We start from the raw sequence: 20612 nt of genomic DNA, 5'->3' as shown, positions 1-20612 counted from the left end.
GAGGAAACACCGTGTTATAGTGACATTGCTAGACAAAATACTCTGGAGTATGTTGGGTCTAAATATGTAGATGGTCTCACTACTGGACATGACAAGAATCGCTTTACAGTTGTATTGTCTATTTGTATGAATGGTCGTAAACTCAAAACAATGGTAATACTTAATGAAAGTTTGATGTTGTCTTGGATTGATTCTGTCTTTAAAGCCCGTGGCAATTGTTTGCCAGTGCGCCATCTCTCCTCATTACACTGACACAGTCATCAAGAACATAAATCTTTTAACGTGTCTACCAAATTGATTCCTCCCAAGACTACTTCCTATCTTCAGTCATTAGATGTTGCAGGTGGTGACAATGCTCCCTTTAAGGTCGCCATGAGAGCTGAGTGGCAAAACTGGCTCATAAATGGGGACAAGGAGTTTACCCCTCCTGGCAACAGAAACAGACCGCCATTTGAGGTTCTATTTCAAAAGGTGTCTGAATCAGTGGTGTCCATATCAGAAGCTGTTGTTATGAATTCCTTTGAGCTATGTGGTGCGGCAGAGAACGGAGGGAAAGTTCCCGTTGAACGACTCAACTCACGACTACGAGATAATACTCTACGTCTGACCCTGGTGTGGTTCTGCCAGAAGAGGACTGCCAAGATGAGAACGACCCTTTCTGTCAGAAGATCCATGCTCGGATGACTCGAGCGAAGATGATTGATAAATTAAACTGTCAAACTTAGTGTCCTTTAACCATTGTTTGGTAATTGTTAATGTTAATGTTCTACTGGTGTTATACACCGATTTTATTTCACAGACCAACCGGTGCATGTGGTTCAAGTTACGTTTTGTTATCTTTCAAGTTACAGTTTCTTACAACTTAATTAACATTCATTCATATAATTGAAATGTGTTCCCTTCTTTCTTTGTGGGTGTCATTGTACTAATGCAGAATGAACGCTGAATATTGACGGTAATCTGTTCCCAAACGGGTTTTGTGTTGATGATGATATACACATTTAAAATAAAGAATACAACAGAAATGTGTGTGTAATATTGTATTATTCATTAATTTTTGTATTTAGGCCCTGAACTTAAGTATGTGCAGCCCCTGTAACATTTATTAATAAAACGCATATAACTTACAGGCAGCGTATCAACACAGCCAGGCAGTACAACGACAAAACAAAACGTCTGGCACCTCACATTTAATCTACCAGCGAGACAATTGTGTGTGTGTGTGTGTGTGTGTGTGTGTGTGTGTGTGTGTGCGTGCGTGCGTGTGTGTGTATGTGTGTTTATTGACACCACTATAGCACACTGATTTATTAATCAATGACTACTGGATGTTAAATTACTGATAATTTTGACCTGTAGTCATAGTGGAAACTTGCTATATTTTTCTATTAGCAGCAAATGATCTTGTATATCCACATGTCCGTGGCTAACACAGCACATACCAGTTGTGGGGCATTGACTGTGGGGTGGCGGTGATCGAATCAGGGGTTAAGTCCACAGAGGGTGTTTGGCCTTACACTTAGAAAAGCCAGGCGATTCCGATTCCGACTGAGCTAGACCCCACCTTTTTCAAGCAATGAACACAACATACATGTACAATACTTAGTACGATGTTTCAGATATACATGTAGACCCATATAAATTCATGCAGCATTGATCAACACTTATCATCCTAGGTTTAATATAGAAGTAGTTATTGCCAATAACATGAAATGGTGGCCATCTTGGATGCCATCTTGAATTCTGTAACACCCTCACTCCAGACAAACCACAAACCAGACATATTTGGCTAATTTGTTAGTGTTATTTAGCATTAATTAATCATCTTGAATTCTGTAACACCCTCACTCACCTTTTTGAAAATAACTGCTCGGTATAGAAAACTTATTTATTAAAAAAACAGAAGAAGAAGAAAAGAAAGAGAGAGAAAAAAAAAGAGAGAAAAAGACAAAACCAGAGAGATTTGGCTAATTTGTTAGTGTTGTTTAGCATTAATTAATCATACCCCCAAACTAAAAAAAAATAGGGCTCAAAGAAGGAACAGTGTCTCTTATTTCGACCGCTTGTTGCCAAAAACAACCCGTTTACAGAAAACAAACACATGCATTTCATCTTTCTCTGCCATGAGCTTTCTAAAAATAATTGGTGACAAATCCCCTTGGGGGGAGGATTACTCCCTGCCAGCTGAGGTCTATATAGGTTACTCAATCATGGTGATGTGCCCGATCATGGTGTCACGTACTGTAGTGTGTACATGGACTAACCAACGTCATTGTCGTCACATTAGTTAATGACGTCATATCTATCCTGCATTTTGAAGATAAGTGTTAAACGAAGCGTCTTATTTTTGTAGGGTAAGTTTAATTAATCATTAAAATAGTAAAAATACTAAGGTAGTGGCGGATACAGAAAATCCGTTTGGGGCTGGGGAGGCAATGAAATGAGGCGGAATGCCAAGGGATCTTTGGGGGAAGTTTAAAAGGGGATGAGAATTAATATATTATAAGTAGCAATGCCACATGATTTTAAAATTTATTATTTTTCTATATTTTTTGTTGTGTAAATTCCTTCAAAACAATGCCTATAACGAGAAAATAACAACAACAAAAAAATCAAATAAGAAAACAATCATTTACTCTGAAATGGATATCTCTTTCTAAATATTGGTGCTCCAAAACAATGACAATTTCACAAATTTCACTGAAACTGACCCTCATCAATATTTTTGTTCTCTATTAAAAATGAAGCAGTTCTTTGTTCCAGTTGGTTAATTTAGCATCCCTGCATAAAGAAAAAGCTACATTTTTATACCTGCTATCAATTTCTGATCCTTTATCAGGGCTTGAAATTAGGGCACCGATGTCAGCCAATACAAATGAGTATATCATTATTTATATGTGAATTGGAACTTCCTCATAAAAAGACACCCCGCCCCCCTTTGCACACCCACACACCTACATACACAAAAAACCCCACTTTATTAGCAAACATTGTATTACAGTTTAAAGGTCCACATTTATGAGAAACGTAATTCACTATTGTATGGTATCTACGTATACCTTTTACAATATATATATATATATATATGAAGTATCAATGAAATAAATTTTTTTTTTTTTTACCCGTTTTTAATATATAATTCGCAATAAAAACTCGCGTTTTCTCCATCGCTAGCCAAAACGCCTGTCGACTCCAAGACCTAAGTCACGTGACGCGCTAACCGGCTTAACATGAAAGCGTGATTTGCAGCCTTTCACACATTTTACTGGCAAGGTGGAAAACATGTATTTTTAAAAAGCGAAAAATGTTATTCTATTGAATTGAATAGTATGGATGGAATATTCTTTTGGATATAGTTTTCAAATGTAAAGTATGGTGAACCATTGAGTGTACCAGAGCAGGGGCGGCAGTGTACAATTCAATTGAGAAGGACATTTTCACAGATACAACAAATATAAATGGGATGGTATTATTATTATTATTTTTAATACTGTAATGTTTATGTATTTGTTTCATATACTGTGTATTAATAATGTACCATAAATGTGGACCTTTAAGACTCCCACCTACAGATTAGCAATAAAGTAACAAACACACTTGGGACCACATATGCACTATTTCATCATATGCATGTAGTGGGGTCGAACTGATTTGTGGCGAACTGTTTCGGGGACGAACATTAAGACAAAACAGAGCTCAGGTTGAAATGAGTGATAAAGATATTTAATTCTAAGAATGTAGAATGTAATACGAATTAGTTGCTTAATAAAAAAACAATTTGAGTGAATGTGAAAACAATTCTGGATATTTGACATCAATTCCGGAATTCCGAGTATGTGATGAACATTCCGATTTTTCGGAAAATTCCTGAAAGTTGGTCGACCTGACTTTATAGTATCATTGATGGGCCCTTCCTACACGGCATATATGTATGTATGTGTGTGTGTGTGTGTGTGTGTGTGTGTGTGTGTGTGTGTATAACCTATGAAATTTGCATGAAAGATAATTTCATTCAAGCGTCGCTTGGATGTGGCAAAAATCTGGAGATCACAATAATTTTATTTGATTGTCAATGTAACAACATTATAACAATGGGGTTTGTAAAGTATACATTATCAGGTGTATGCAGCCTGCTTTTTTATAGGAAAAAACCCCCACCAACAATAATAACAATTAATAATAGGCCTGATAATAATAATAAATACTACTAATAATTATTATTTTATTATTAACATTATTATCGGAAAAAACAACCATAATAATAAATAATAATAACAATAATAATAACTATTATTATTATTGTTGTTGTTGTCTTGTTATTATTGTTATTATTATTGTCATTGTTTGAAGAAGTTAATCTATTTAAAAGAAAAAGGAATGTTGTAATATGCAATCGACACATTTAAGTTATATTGGCATTATACATAAGGACCTGGGGCCTTATGCATGAAGAGCGGATAAAACTAAACGCGGATAGCGGCTAAACGCGGATTGCTAAGGGACCATCTCAAAATTCATATGATGCCAAAAAAGAAGAAACAGTTTAGTCTCTCTTGAGACCCCCTCGCCCCCCAAAAAGACTAAATAAGATTATGTTTTGGCATCATCATTTATTTCAGATGAAAACGTCACTACTTCTACATTATGTATTTATATAGAAATGCAGAATATATGTAGGGCATACTAGTAATAAAATGTTTCTATTTCATGTATTTGTTTCTTGTTTGCCTCATTTGTCATAAAGTTGTCAATTTTAACCCTAGAGCGCTGCCCGTATCAAATATAATACGCAAAACTATATATAAATTAGGTTAATTAAAAGTAAACATATAAAACAAGGTTTGTTCATTTACTTATTCACAAAGGCCCGATGTGTCATATTCAATACGGAACAGGCATGCCCTCTATCGTGTTTTTACAAAACTTGTGTACAGATACATGTAGCTGTAATGGTGGATGAAGACGAGCAGATTCGAACCAAAAAATTATGAAGAAATGTTACGCACAGGTAAGTGGGACTGGTTAGTAAATGCTATGCATATTTGTATCGCGAGTTCTAATTGGCTGTCAGGGGAGGTGGTGTAATTGTCTGGTTGGCTGGATGGTACCCGGCACACACACAGAACACAGAGTTCCTGTTCCTGAGGAATGCCGGCTTAGTTTTTCTGCTGTTCTTGGAAAACAGTCATTTTTGAAGGTTCCCCCCATCCCACCCCCCCCTCCCAGACGAAACCATTTCGTCTTTTTTGGCATCATATGAATTTTGAGATGGTCCCTAATCGCGTTTAAATTTATTAGATTTTTGATATGCATAAACGTAAATAACGTCGCGATAGCTATACGGCGGTGTTATTTTTAGATTGGGGGAACTCCTCGCCGCGCATGGCATTCTGGAACCGAACGATGCGCTTACATTGTACTTGTAAACAAAAATAATAGTATCATTTAAATGGACATTCCCGAGTTTGCTGAACGTTTTAAGATGATATCGACTAACAGAAACTTTCTAACGATTGTAATTACATATATCAAATATATTTTTCTGCATAAAATATTAGTGGCTGTATATTAAACGTGTTTCCGATCGTTCTAATATTTGTACTAGGTTAAATGTCATCTTATTTCCTAAAATACAGTTTTTTCGTACGTACACAATTATTTGAAGACAAAATACAGTTTGGGGTTTTTACAAATATTAAGACGACCAGAAACACATTGAATATGCAGACACTGATATTCTAAAGAAGGAAATATATTTATTGTGTAAGTTTAATCGTAGAAATATTTTATTAGTCGAAAACATCTTTCAATGCATCAAACTCAGGAATGTCTCTTTAATATTTATAAATAAATAAAATATATAAATACATTTATTTATAAACAAATCAAAACAAAATTATATTAAATTAAATTAAATTAAATTAAAAAATAATAATATAAAAATAAATAAAATTAAATACATAGTTATAAGAAGAAAAAAGAAGAAAAAGCAATCCAGTTATTAACAGTCATTAAAAGTGCAATATATATTTCGGAAGGGGTGCAAATTAAAAACAAATAATAAAAAGGAGGTAAATAGTCTTTCCAAATAAAAAAATAAAAATAAAAATGGGGGACCAAGATTTAACACCCAGCATACTAATAAAATATAGAAATGCAGATATAGAGGGAGATAACTGAGAAATAGGTCCAACAACAACGGTTAGCGTTTTTGGCAATCTCCGAATTCGGGCATAAATGAATAAGACATTCGGGCAACATGAGCTGACCTTAAAACTGTTCACTATGTATTTCCATCATTCTACTCGTAGTATTATTTTTAACGTAAAACATGTAAAAGGAAGGAAAGAACTGTTTTATTTAACGACGCACTCAACACATTTTATTTACGGTTATATGGCGTCGGACATATGGTTAAGGGCCACACAGATGTTGAGAGAGGAAAGCAGCTGTCACCACTTCACGGGCTACTCTTTTCGATTAGCAGCAAGGGATACTTTATATGCACCATCCCATAAACAGGACAGCACATACCACGGCCTTTGATATACCAGTCGTGGTGCACTGGCTGGAGCGAGAAATAGCCCAATGGGTCTACTGACATGGATCGATCCGAAAACGACAGCGCATCGAGTGAGCACTTTACCATGGCTTACGTCCCGCCCCGTATCATTGATTTGTCATTGCTTTCTGTCAGTCACTGGCCTCGGTGGCGTCGTGTTTAAGCCATCGGTCTACAGGCTGGTAGGTACTGGGTTGGGATCCCAGTCGAGGCCTGGGTTTTTTAATCCAGATACCGACTCCAAACCCTGAGTGAGTGATCCGCAAGGCTCAATGGGTAGGTGTAAACCACTTGCACCGACCAGTGATCCATAACTAGTTCAACAAAGGCCATGGTTTGTGCTATCCTGCCTGTGGGAAGTGCAAATAAAAGATCCCTTGCTGCTAATCGGAAAGAGTAGCCTATGAAGTGGTTACAGCGGGTTTCCTCTGAAAATGTGTGTGGTCCTTAACCATATGTCTGACGCCATATAACAGTAAATAAAATGTGTTGAGTGCGTCGTTAAAGAAAACATTTCTTTCTTTTTTTGCTTTCAGTCAGCTCTACAGAGATTTGATTTCCTTTACTATACCGAATGTAATAACATTAGTTCGTCAAACCAACTATCTTAAATAAGTAGTAATGTTGACTACTAGTATTTACACTTTTAATACATAGACACTTAATTCAATGTTACACGTATATATACTCTATCCCATGTTGGAACTTGAAATACCATAAAAATAAATGACGTTTTGTACATGATATACAAACTATACAGAGAAAGAAATAAGGGAACACTTAGTATTGAATACTGTTATCGTCCTAATGTCTGTATAAAGTACGAAGATGTAATGTGGGAGTCACTGAATGACAGGAATGTGAGACTGGGTGACAGTAACACAGTCAACATGCTGACACAATAGATGCGTGTTTTTGTTGCAGTCACTATCTCCTGTAAGTGTTGGTGTGATCCCTTATTTCTTTCAATCAGTACATATTGCCAAACAGAGCATACACTGAAATACACAACAAACAACAACAATTCAAAGTAATATTTATACTTTGTTCACCTTACAAATTGTGAAGAGTGAAGCATGTATAGTGTAGAAGTAAATAAACCAAGTGTAGATAACTTAAAATAAACCCATCTTAAATTGTTAATTAAATTGGGTGACATGTAATTAAAAGTTACTCAATTTGTACATGAACAAAATTATTACTTAAAATTATTTTTAATTCTTTCTCAGATTAAATTTTAAAACAATTTCATGTATTTTTCATAATTATTTTGTTTAATTTGTCTTTATTTTATGAATTGTTTTGCACTGTAGTTCTTAATTATAATCATCTAACTGTAACATTATTTTCCTTTTGTATATTGATTTAATTTTAAAATTCAAAATGAAGATGTCTGTAAAATGTAAACTATGAATATCATTTTGTGTTAACAGAGCATGTAAATCAGAAAGTTCACATTTATTTATTACTTTTCATTTAAATTTCATTCATATATCATTTACAGCTCTTTAAAAGTAAATGTATTATTAGTATATAATAGCTCTGTTATCAACATCATGAACCATTTGGGTTGAAATATTTTTCATATCAGTTATCATCTTGTAACAAAACAAAACCCGAGTCACTGTCATTGACTTAATAACTTTATGAATCTTAGAAGGTTCCAAAAAGGCAGACATTCAACACCTTGCTTGAACTTTGTCCAGCTGTATATCCTCAATTTAGATGTACCTGGGTTCACAACCAGAGTAAACCACAACTTATATGCCATGTGCCATGTACCTTGGAACAAAATTTTACAAATATGACACTATAATATGATAATCAATTGATCTGGGTAATAACTGGCGTTTGTTATGAGGGGGGTGGGGGGGGGGGGGGGTACTTTTTTTTTGGGGTGGGGAGGGGGGGGGGTTGTTTGTTTGGGTTTTTTTTTGTTTTTTAAAGAAAAAGAACACATCATCCGCTTCACCAAGGTAAAAAAAAAAAAAAAATTGACAGCATGTCACAATATAAGTTTATAGAGCACTGTTTTATTTATTTATTTATTTTTAAAAATTATTATTATTATTTTATGTTTACAAATGATAGGATTTATTACGTACCTAGATAGTTTTACTTTTATCAAATCTATGCTTTAATAATGATAACAAATTGTTTAGGGGTTACATTATCTTACCAGCACCATATTTTATGCTTTAAAATAATTACTTCAGCTAGTTCTCTCTATCTCTCTCTCTCTCTCTCTCTCTCTCTCTCTCTCTCTCTCTCTCTCTCTCTCTCTCTCTCTCTCTCTCTCTCTCCACGCCACACACACTGACATGTACATACACCCCCCCCCCCCCCCCCCCCCACACACACACCTGAAGACAGTTGTCAGTACTTCTCACCATTGGCTGATGCATGCCTAGTAGGCTATAACATAAAATGAACAAATACATAAATAAGTGAGTCAACGAATCAATGAAAATGGCTTATATAATTTATATATTTTGCAGAATTTATATATATATATATATATATATATATATATATATATATATATATATATTTTTTGTTGTTGTATTTTTTGTATTTCCTAAACACATATAAAACAAATTCCCAAAAGTGTATTTTAGCGGATTTTTCTTGATATTGTGTCACAACCCAGCAGTGCATGTACAAAGAGAATGTTTTTCTGATACAAAATACATAAAAGTAGCCTATAATATTATAAATGTACCCCATATAAAATCCTGAATATTAGATTTTTTTTATTATTTAGTTTTTTTTGGGGTGTGTGTGTGTATATATTTGGCGGCCATCTTGAATTTTTAGAGATAAATAATCAAAAGATCAGTTGGCAACATTTATTTTTGGATACAGCATCCATGAATTATGTAAAATAAAATGAGTTTCCATTTTTTAAATACCAAATATAAGGGTTGTTATTAAGCATGTTTTATAAATATGGTCAAATCTAGTACAAAAAGGTATACAATGATACATTTAGAAACTGAAAATAAACAATGTTCCTCTCATTATTTTTGAGTAGAATTTTACTATATTACTTATGTGGGTCCAAGGTTTAAAAAAAAACCCGTCACTTTAAAACATCTTGCAATTTGTGGTGGGTTAGGCCATTTTTTGTCTTAGAGTGACTGGCCTATAGCCGGATTATTCAGGCGAAGTCCGTCCCATCATTGTATAAAAATGTATTTTATAAATATTATTAGTTTAGTTTGACGTAAGAAGAAAAGTAAAAATGTTTTGGAAATAAAACAATTAAAAATATTGTTTTTGTATTCAATTTATAAATCAATCGGCTCAGAAATAAATAACTTGTAGTAAATTTCAGAGTATGAAAAAAGGCGTTTACCGTGAGATAGACTATAGATATTTTGAAAAAAAAATCCACACGTGATTGGTACAAAAAGCAATGAAATTTTGACACAGACACCATGTAATAGTGCACTTTTCTATACGATAAATAATGGAAAATGCTATAGTAGAGTAGACATACACAATGACAGGCCCTTATTGGGGAGGGGGGGGGGGGGGGGGGGGGGCAATTGAACGAGCGCAGAAGTCGCGAGGTATTTGGGGGGTCCGAGGGCATGATTCAAAGGTTATTTGCCAGTTAGCATGGGACCCTGGTGAGTCGAGGTACTTAATAATTGTATTAGTATAATTTAAAACTGCTTTGTAATTTTATTATAATGATTAGCAAATAGATAGTGATACTTCTTAATACTTCCTTAATTGGCTGTTATGTCTTACATTCCTCTATTGTTTTGAAGAGTATATTAACCATTGATACACGCATCACAGGAAGAAACCCGGCAGCAGCCCCTTTCAATAGTTTCTTCCTGTACTGTAGTGTGTGTATTAGTGATTAATATGCCAAATATATGTTACCTTTGAACTCGAAAATGATCAATATTTTATTAAGAAATGACTAGGTTTGCTTCAATTTTCTTTTCCAACGTGCGCGTTGCCGTGACTGTTGTACAACAGTTCCCAATCAGAAAGGCAGTAGTTTAAAGAGCATCTGTTTTATATACTATAGCCAGAAAAAATAAATGTTCAAGACTCACCGTGAGTTCCACAAGTGAGCATTTCCACCATATTTTCTGTTTACCAAATTAAGTGGGGCCTCCTGTCAAGATGACGCATCAAGCAGCAGTATCATTAACCAACTTTCCACCGTGACTGTACAGACAGAAATAAACGTTAGTGCGACAGTGACTATCAGCCGTGACTGTACAAATGGAAATAAACGTTGTCTGTATTATTGTTGACTCATGCATACAATCATTTATCCTGTTGTTTATTTTAAAATAAAATTCTAAATTGCATTTATTTTATTTATAGACACTAAACATGAAGTTATCAATCCTATTTGTTGCTGTCTTGACTATCATCACGTCTGGTATAGGTAATGTACAATTATTGAATATGTTTATCATATACTCACTGACACAGACATGTATTCCCCGTGAACTTAATTTAGCTGCAGACTATAACGTCTAGCTTTAGTTCTAGTTTTAGAATAACTTAGACAATGGGCATTACAGTCAACAAATCAGATTACCAGTTGTAGGTATGGACAACTGGCTTGAGATATTACCCACTGCATGTGACATGACATGTGTTCGTAACACGAATGCACTATAACATAGAATATTCATACTGCTAAACATATCTATTAGTAGTTAATTGTAATCATTACAGGCGTTTGCAGATGATGATTATTTACTTGATACTTAATGGCTGATTTCCGAAATCGTTAATACAACTAGGAGAGAAAGGGCTGGCACGTTGCATCTGACCAATTAGAACTCAGCTAAGAAATTACGTCACAGGTTTCCCCAACCTGCCAATTTCGGCGTGACAAATGGCCCTGTCTTACGGGTTTATTGTGATTGTATCGAATATATCCATGTAATAAATTTATAATATGCATTTTTGTTTGCGGGCCATTTATATTCTTGCTCGTATAACATGTACGAAATAATATATGCAAACGACAAGAATAATATAATAATAATAATAATAATATATAATAATAATCATAATAATAATAATTTGATTATGGGAAAAAATGACGGGTACACTATTGGGATTCATACATTTTATAAATATTTAATGGTAATAGTCTCCACAAACGGGCCATATGTCACGGCAGTCCATTTGCCTTTCAGGTGGTGATGAGGCTTGGCCCGCACATTTCGCGCATGCGCACTTAAACTCTATTTTTCATAATGCGCAATATTTTGTGATTTAGTCAGCTTGCTTTTGTTTTAAATATAATATGTATAACTAGGTCTTTGGACTAGATATGGCCATCGCAGATTTTTTTAAATTTCTTTTAAACGGCGGCCATTTTGGAAATTGGCAATGCCCGTAGTCGGCTGCCTTCTTGCATCAAATTTTGTTAACTAACTACACATTTATGAGTAAGCTGAATTTGCCTGTGGGAAGCGCAAATAAAAGTTTCCTTGCTGCTAATAGGAAAGAGTAGGCCATGAAGTGGCGACAGCGGATTTCCTCTCAAAATCTGTGTGGTCCTTAACCATATGTCTGACGACATATATCCGTAAATAAAATGTGTTCAGTGCGTCATTAAATAAAATATTTCTTTCTTGGTAATTATATGCTATAGAAATCGTAGCATATATTATGTGGTAAACAAATACGTGTATTAACATAATGAATCTAATCTTTTATCACGTTTGCCATGTGTACACGTAGTTATATACCAATGTTATCGGGAACTGCTAAATATTACTAGAATTATATCAACACAATAGTATGTAAATTTTTATTTATTATCTATATGCCAAAACCTTTATCGTGATTTGGGATATAATTTCCATTCTACATCAAATTTGTTTTATTCATAGCAAATATCAAATTATTTTATGTAAATACCAACCTGAAAAGATATGGCTGTTTTACTATAAGACTGGAAACTGTGTCAAATTAAAACGAAAATTGTGACACAACACTATTTAATAAACCCTAATGACGTTGCAGAAGTCATATATTTTACAATTGGTATAATGGTTACTCCCCACAAAACCCCCGAAAAACAACAACAAAGAAAACAACAAAAACAAACTAATAATACCCACCCACCCAAAAAAAAAAAAAAAAAAAAAAAAAAACCCACACAAATAAAACAAAACAAACAAAAAGAGAGACAAATACCTGAAAAAAAAACCCTCTGAAGAATAACAAACACACACACACACACACACACACACACACACACACACACACACACACACACACACACCAAGAGAAAAAAATAAAAAAATAATAATAATAACTATGAAAAAACCAAACCAAACAAACAAAACAAACCCCACATCTGACCATGAATTGTTTTCTCTTCTAGGAGGTATTCCAAGCTGGAGGCGAGGTATGTTTATATTAATTTGTAATTACCCAGGATAAAAAGCAGTAGAGAGTATTGGTTCGTTCAGACTTTTGGTGGGCACATAATTTGGCACGAAAGATTTTGTCGTTCGTCTGTCGGTTATGCAAAACCAATATCAACAAAAGCTGTAATTGTTTGTCAATTGTTTTTTTTATAAATACGTGTTTCCTAATCATGTCACTGTTTTTGGAAGAAAATAATAAGATAACAGGACTACATTGTTTGCATGAGAAAGATGCAAAGTAATCTGTTTGAAATGAGCATCGCAGTCGATAGCCGTCTCGAAAAAGTTTAGTAACATAGCTGCAACGTTCCCTTTGGTCATTTCGCTATGTGCACAAAATCATATACTGTTCTGAAATTAAATGGACTGGCCTGAGTTTTAGCCATAGTAAGAGTTCCGTTCTGGTTTTTTTCAACCAATCTATATTTAGCTACTACGATACATTAGGATGACAATAAATGTATTGGATTTACAGATACTCATATTCTAATCAAGAAAATGTAAGTAAATTATAATTTTAATAATTATAAAATGTTATATTGGCTGATCACATAATTTTGGTACTTTCTTTTCAGACCCGGAAGCATTTAACTCAACGCTTCCGGGAAATCGCTGTCATTTATCATTTCATTCAAATAAACGTAAACAAAGACATGCATGCATAATAAACAAACAAATATATCCATTGCTTTTAATGGAAAAATGTAGCGGGATTCTACTCGTAGACTATTTATCAAAATTGCCAACATCCAACAGCCCATGATTAAAGTTACAGTCTCTGGCTATCATATTATAACACCATGTACAAATATGAAATGCAAGCTTAAATGCACTTTTAAAAAACTTGTGTGTGTTCGCTATCAACGGACATCGTCAAAAGTATACACTCGATTCGTCGCCTGTGTTGCCATTGCTCGGCAAAGCACAAACGACAGCGTATTGTCAGTTTGAGTTAATCTGTATGTTTGCGGAAATCTTGAGCTGTACGAAGAACATTCTGTTGAGGATATGGTACTAGAATCTTTCGTTAAAACCGGTTTGATCTTGCCAACGTGTTATCGACAATCGTACCTTCCTATTTCAGAATTAATATTTTATAAAGTGTTGATAGAACTTTCAAAGTTTAGTTTCTAACACATTGAGCATGTATATTATATATATATATATATATATATATATATATATATATATATATATATATATATATATATATATATATATATATATATATATACTCTTCAAAAGAAGAAACGCAAAACCACATTGTCGTAACATTTGGAGAATTGATTTAATTATTGAATGGTGAGTCCGATAATTACCAAATGTTGCAGGATTGTTCACAATTCACTCTAGTCCATTGTGAGTAAGTGATAGGACACACCACCAAGGTCAAGGTCATCTGGAGTCAATACCGGGTGTGGCCTCCGCGTGTGTTGACAACTGCCTGGCACCGCCTGCCCATTGAAGCAACCAGAGTACGGATGACGTCCCGGGGGATGGTGGCCCACTCGGCCTGCAAGGCTGCTGCCAGCTCGGGCAGGGTCTGGGGCTGTGGTTGTCGCTGTCGGTCCAACTCGTCCCATAGATGCTCAATTGGGTTCAAATCCGGTGATATCGATGGCCAAGGATGTTGTTGTTCTGTAGGAAAGCCGTTGTGAGACGTGCTGTGTGAGGCCTGGCGTTGTCATGTTGGAACACTGCGTTGGCGTTGGCCATAACTGGAACGATGTGTGGCCGGAGGATCTGGTCAATGTAGCCCTGTGCATTCAGGTTGCCCTGCACGTGGACCAGGTCAGTTCTGCCAGTGTGTGAGATGGCTGCCCACACCATGACACTACCCCCGCCGAATCTGTCCACTTCCTGCACGCAGTTTGCCGCATAACGTTCACCACGACGCCTATACACGCGACATCTTCCATCATGACGTCGGAGCAGAAATCGGGACTCGTCACTGAACCACACCTGTCTCCATCGCAGTTGAGGCCATTGTCGATGAATCTGGCACCACTGCAGTCGGAGTCGACGGTGTTGTGGTGTTAAGATGACACCTCGAACTGGACGTCTGGCACGAATTCCTACCTCACGTAGGCGGTTCCGTACGGTCTGGTCGGATATCCTGCGCAAACCTGGTATTGCTGCGGCTGTGGAGGTGGCAGTAGTCAATCGTTCCCGAAGGTGGCGTACCCGGATGTAGCGGTCCTGCCCGGGGGTAGTGACCCGTGGTCGACCGGATCTAGGGAGGTCACGTGTTGATCCATGTTGCTGGTAACGGTCCCACAGTCTGGAGATGGTGCTTGGGGACACATGGAATGCCCTGGCAACGGCCGTTCTGGATTCGCCTGCGTCTAGTCGGCCGATGGCATTGTTTCTCTGCGGTTCACTGAGACGTGGCATGTCCTGGATTGTCAACTGTCGGCCAGATACAGAGGCCAGGCAAGCGAACACCCTGCACTTTTATACTGTCGGTGTTCATGTTGCACGTGCAGACAACGCACGTGCAGTGGTGACATGGTTTGCACGTGGCTGCGTTTTTGCGAATATTCACATTTTGGAACTTTATTGTACAGTAGCTGCGTTTTATCGAATGTAACCGTGGGAATGTGTTTGGGACATGCAATGACCTTATATTCACAAAGCATGGACCGGTAGGAAACATAAAATCGGAGTTATAACCCATTTGTACCCTTTGCGTTTCTTTTTTTGAAGAGTATATATATATATATATATATATATATATATATATATATATATATATATTATATATATATATATAACATATACTAAAGCAGACATTGGACGTTTTCACTTCTTAATTTTACGAGTGTTATAATCAACACATTCAAATAAATATTATTTTGTATTGAAAGGGTAAAGTTAGTTTATTTTGTTTAACGACATCAGTGTTAGAGCAAATTGATTTATTAGTCATCGGTTATTGGATGTCAAACATTTGGTAATTTTGACATAAAATCTTAGAGAGGAAACGTGTATATGTGAAGGGGAGGGTATTGGGGGTCGAAACACTTTACCTGCCCAAGCTAAACAAAATTGAAATATATTTTCTGGGAGAGCATGACGCCATATAAACTTCTGTAACAGTCTGTAACCCCCAACCCCGCTAACATCCCTGCACACGCGCCTTGGAAACCCACTACATTTTTTTTGTTTTGTTTAGCAAGTAATCGTTTATATGCACCATCCCACAGACAGGGTATCACATGCCATGGCATTTTATATGCCAGTCATGGCGCACTGGCTGGAACGAACCCGCTGATGAGGATCGATCCTAGACCGGCCATGCAATGAACACCCCACACCTCTTTAGGTCTAAGTAATGAATAGAAATAACATATAGTATTGATATAGCGTTACATAATTATTGATACCCCTTACATGTAACGCGTATGCCAACCGATGGCCACTGTCAAAATTTCTAGGCAAATCCCCCACCGACCCCTGGAAAGATGTACCATACCTCTGTGGATATAAATATGTTTCGGAGATATGAGACGACCCCTCAATCAGGACAGTTAGATGTGTTCAAAATCACGTGAGAAGCTCAGCGCTTGCGCAAATCACGTAAAGTCCCAGTTCTACTGGTGTCCCGCTAAATGAAGAGAAACAAAGCTGGCCATTGCGTTGTACTTGACCTAGATAATGCGGATAAGCGACCATTGCTAAACTATAGCGATGTGGTGGACCTTCTATGTACCAAATAGAACTGGTTCATCCATTCCAAATGCTTGAATAATAAAAATATTCCAGGGAATGCAGCTTTGCACAGTGTGTGTGTGTGTGTGTGTGTGTGTGTGTGTGTGTGTATGTGTAGCGTTGGCCGACTTATATACATTTAGAAAGCACATCTCTAACCGTCAAAATGCTTAACATTCATGATGGTAATATATGCGTTTTGCTTTTCATAGTCTGTGTAGATGAATATTGGGGTGAGTGGGGTACGTTGTACATGTATTTATTAACTTTTAGATACATTTCATGCGTTTTGATTGATCAATAGCCAATGCATACCACACGTACACTGTCTCGTTTGCGGGAAAATACAGAATTTGAGAGTGTACGAAATGTCACGTGACTTGCTCGACTGGTTGTACGAAAATACAAACTGTTGACGAGACCGACACTATTTTCTCCAAAACGCCTCACTGATTAAATTTGTTGAACGACTTGAATTCATTATCAATGGGAAAACCACAATTCGGTAAAAAAAAAAAAAAAAAAAAAAAAAAAAAAAAAAAAAAAAAATATATATATATATATATATATATATATATATATATATATATATATAAATGTTATATATATATTTTTTTGATTTCAAGATATCTTGAGCACGTTTGGCCAAGAAAATCTTGCTAGATTATAGTTTTTCTTTCTTTCTTTTTCTTTGGGGAGTTGGGGATATTTTATTGTTGCTTGTATTGGGTGAGTTTTGTTCGGTGTTTAATTTTTAATTTTTATATTCCATTTTATACTACATAAAATGATGCTGGTAGTTGACATTTATTTTTATTTTTTTTCTTACAGCATGTCCAGATGGCTTTTGGGGTGAGTCCTGCACTCAGCCATGTGTAAACTGTGAAGAAAATAAATGTGACAAATTTTTTGGAAGTTGCACGTGCAAATTAGAATGGGCTCAGCCAGAATGTACAAGTTGGTATTCATTATTGATGTGTGTGTGTGCGTGTGTGTGTGTGTTTGTGTGTGTGTGTGTGAGAAGAGAGAGAGAGAGAGAGAGAGAGAGAGAGAGAGAGAGAGAGAGAGAGAGAGAGAGATAGTGTGTGTATGTGTGTGTGTGAGTTCGTGTATGTGTGAGAGAGATAGTGTGTAGCGTTGACTGACTTTTATACATTTTGAAAGCACATCTCTAACCGTCGAAATACTAAACATTAATGATTGTAATAAATGTGTTTTGCTTTAGATACTTAGAATGTGCAGATGGATATTACGGTGTGCCCTGCTGTATATGTGGACATTGTCTTCCTGTAATAAACGGAGTTATTCATATATGTATTGGTTACTAATATAACAACATGCTTCATAGTCAGCATATACACGTATTGCAGACGATTTACCAATATCGAATCATATAACTGATCTTTTACTAAAACTCATTTTGAGTTAATCACTTCTTAAATTAACTACTGACAGCATCCTGGTTGTCTGTTTGTGTGTTTATTTGATTTGTTCTTTCTTTCTTTTTCTTTGTGGGGTTGGGGGTATTTTATTGTTGCTTGTGTGATTTTTGCCCGGTGTTTAATTTTTCATTTTTATATTCCATTTTATCCTACATAAAATGATGATGGTAGTTGACATTTATTTTTTCTAACAGCATGTTCAGATGGCCTTTGGGGTGAGTATTGCACTCTGAAATGTGGTTACTGTGAAAAATATCAATGTGACAAAGATACTGGAGATTGCTCGTGCCAGACTGGATACGTTCCGCCAAAATGTAAAGGTTGGTATTCTTTATTGATGCATTGTACAGTACTATATAATGAATACCCAACACGCATAACTTTTGAGATACCGCATTAGCATGAGATTGAAATATTCTCACATTTGATCTTAAGACAGTTATGAATAACAAAAAAAGAAGAAGAAGAGATGCTATTCATTACATATTCTGAATCATATATACATGGTTATTATATACTATAGAAATCGTAGCATATATTATGTGGTAAACAAATACCAGCGTATTAACATAATGAATCTAATCTCATATCACATTTACCATTTGTACACGTAGTTATATACCACTGTTATCGCGAACTGCTAAATATTACTATACCTATATCAACACAATGTTATGTACATTTTTATTTATTATCTATATGCCAAAACCGTTATCGTGATGAAAATCGTCCTCTGCACTTTTATTTGGGATATAATTTCCATTCTAGATCAACATTTTTGTATTCATAGCAAATATCAAATTATTTTATGTAGATACCAACCTGAAAAGATATGGTTGTTTTACACAACACTATTTAATAAACCTTAATGACGTTGCAGAAATCATGTTTTACAATTGGTATAATTTCATTAATGGTTACTCCCCCCAAAACCCCCGAAAAACAACAAGAAACAAACAACAACAAAAACAAAAACAAACAAATAATAAAATAAAAAAAACCCCACGAAACCCCCCACACAAATAAAACAAAACAAACAAAAACAGAGAATACCCAACACACATTAATTTTGAAATACCACATTAGCATCAGATTGAAGTATTATCAGGTTTGATCTTAAGACATTTATGAATAAGAAAAAATAATGCTATTCATCACATATTCTGAATCATATATACATAGTTATTATATACTATACAAATCGTAGCATGTATTACGTGGTAAACAAATACATGTGTATCAACATACTGAATTGAGTCTCTTATCACATTTACCATTTGTACACGTAGTTATATACCAATGTTACCATCAACTGCTAAGTATTACTACAATTATACCAACATAATATTATGTTACTTGTTATTTATGATCTGTATGCCAAAACCGTTATCGTGATGAAAATCGTTGTCTGCACTTATATTTGAGATATAATTCCCCTTCTATATTATAATTTTTGATTCAATAGCAAATATGAAATTTTTCTATGTAGATACCAAACTAAAAAGATATGGTGTGTGATTATGTGCGATTGCGTCTGTCCATGCACGTTTGCTTGCTTGTGTATGTTTTTGTACGCGTACGTGTCTGTTTGTGATTATTCTCGCTGGAATAGTGTACATGTATAATGAAACACGCAACACCTACTTAAAGAGTATTCTAGTATGAGAATGCGCTAACATACATTTGGTAACGTTTTGTAAGAGGAACACCAGAAAGCCTAAATATCGTTCATCGCAGAACTCTAAACATGCGTAGGTAATCTCAATAGTTGGGGGGCACTGATCTCCCTCCCATCACCGATTTGACGTATGAAATATATGCTGCTGGTGTGTGTGTGTGTGTGTGCGTTTGTGTTCGTGTGTGTTTGTGCGTGTGTGTGTCTTTGTGTGTGTGTTATGTGTGTGTTATGTGTGCGTTCACAAGTGTGTGATTATGTGCGATTGCGTCTGTCCATACCCGTTTGTTTCTTTGTGTATGTTTGTGTGTGTGTACGTGTCTGTTTGTGATTATTCCCGACGGTGGGCCCGTTTGGGTATATCTCAATCCAGTCAGTGCACCACGATGGTAGATAGAACATATCAATTACTTTCAATGGGAAAATATAGTGGGTTTCCCTTCGCAGACTATTTGTCAAAATGAGCAACATCCAATAGCCAATGATTAAAATATCAATGTGCTCTAGTGGTGTCTTTAACCAAACACACTTTAACTTTGTTATTATGTGTATGTGATTTATAGTGTGTGTGTTGTGTGCGTTCACAAGTGTGTGATTATGTGCGATTGCGTCTGTCCGTGCCCGTTTGTTTGTGCGTGTATGTTTTTGTGTGCGTACGTGTCTGTTTGTGATTATTCTCGCTGGTCAGCCCGTTTGGCTATATCTCAATCCAGCCAGTGCACTGGTCAGCCTGGGAGAGAGTAGTATAGGCTAACTTCTATACATTTAGAAAACATGTTTGTAACCGTCAAAAT

The 20612-nt window shown here is 35.7% G+C and overlaps 1 protein-coding gene across 8 annotated transcripts in view; it reads left to right on the top strand.

Annotated features, from left to right (window-relative positions):
• The first annotated feature begins 2308 nt into the window (after positions 1-2308).
• Positions 2309-20612, top strand: part of LOC121386436 (multiple epidermal growth factor-like domains protein 10) — a 63832-nt gene continuing 45528 nt past the window's right edge. For 7 of the 8 annotated variants that reach the window (XM_041517334.1, XM_041517335.1, XM_041517336.1 and 4 more), the window contains exons 1-5: positions 2309-2354; positions 10916-10979; positions 12945-12968; positions 17533-17658; positions 18338-18463. In XM_041517334.1, the coding sequence (XP_041373268.1) occupies positions 10925-10979; positions 12945-12968; positions 17533-17658; positions 18338-18463 (331 nt within the window). In that variant the 5' untranslated portion in view covers positions 2309-2354; positions 10916-10924. The remainder of the gene's footprint in view (positions 2355-10915; positions 10980-12944; positions 12969-17532; positions 17659-18337; positions 18464-20612) is intronic. The other variant, XM_041517330.1, reaches the window with a different exon arrangement.

This window comes from Gigantopelta aegis, chromosome 12 (genome assembly GCF_016097555.1).
Source record: "Gigantopelta aegis isolate Gae_Host chromosome 12, Gae_host_genome, whole genome shotgun sequence".
In the NCBI taxonomy this organism is placed as follows: Eukaryota; Metazoa; Mollusca; class Gastropoda; order Neomphalida; family Peltospiridae; genus Gigantopelta; species Gigantopelta aegis.
This window is presented reverse-complemented; position numbering and strand designations above follow the sequence as displayed.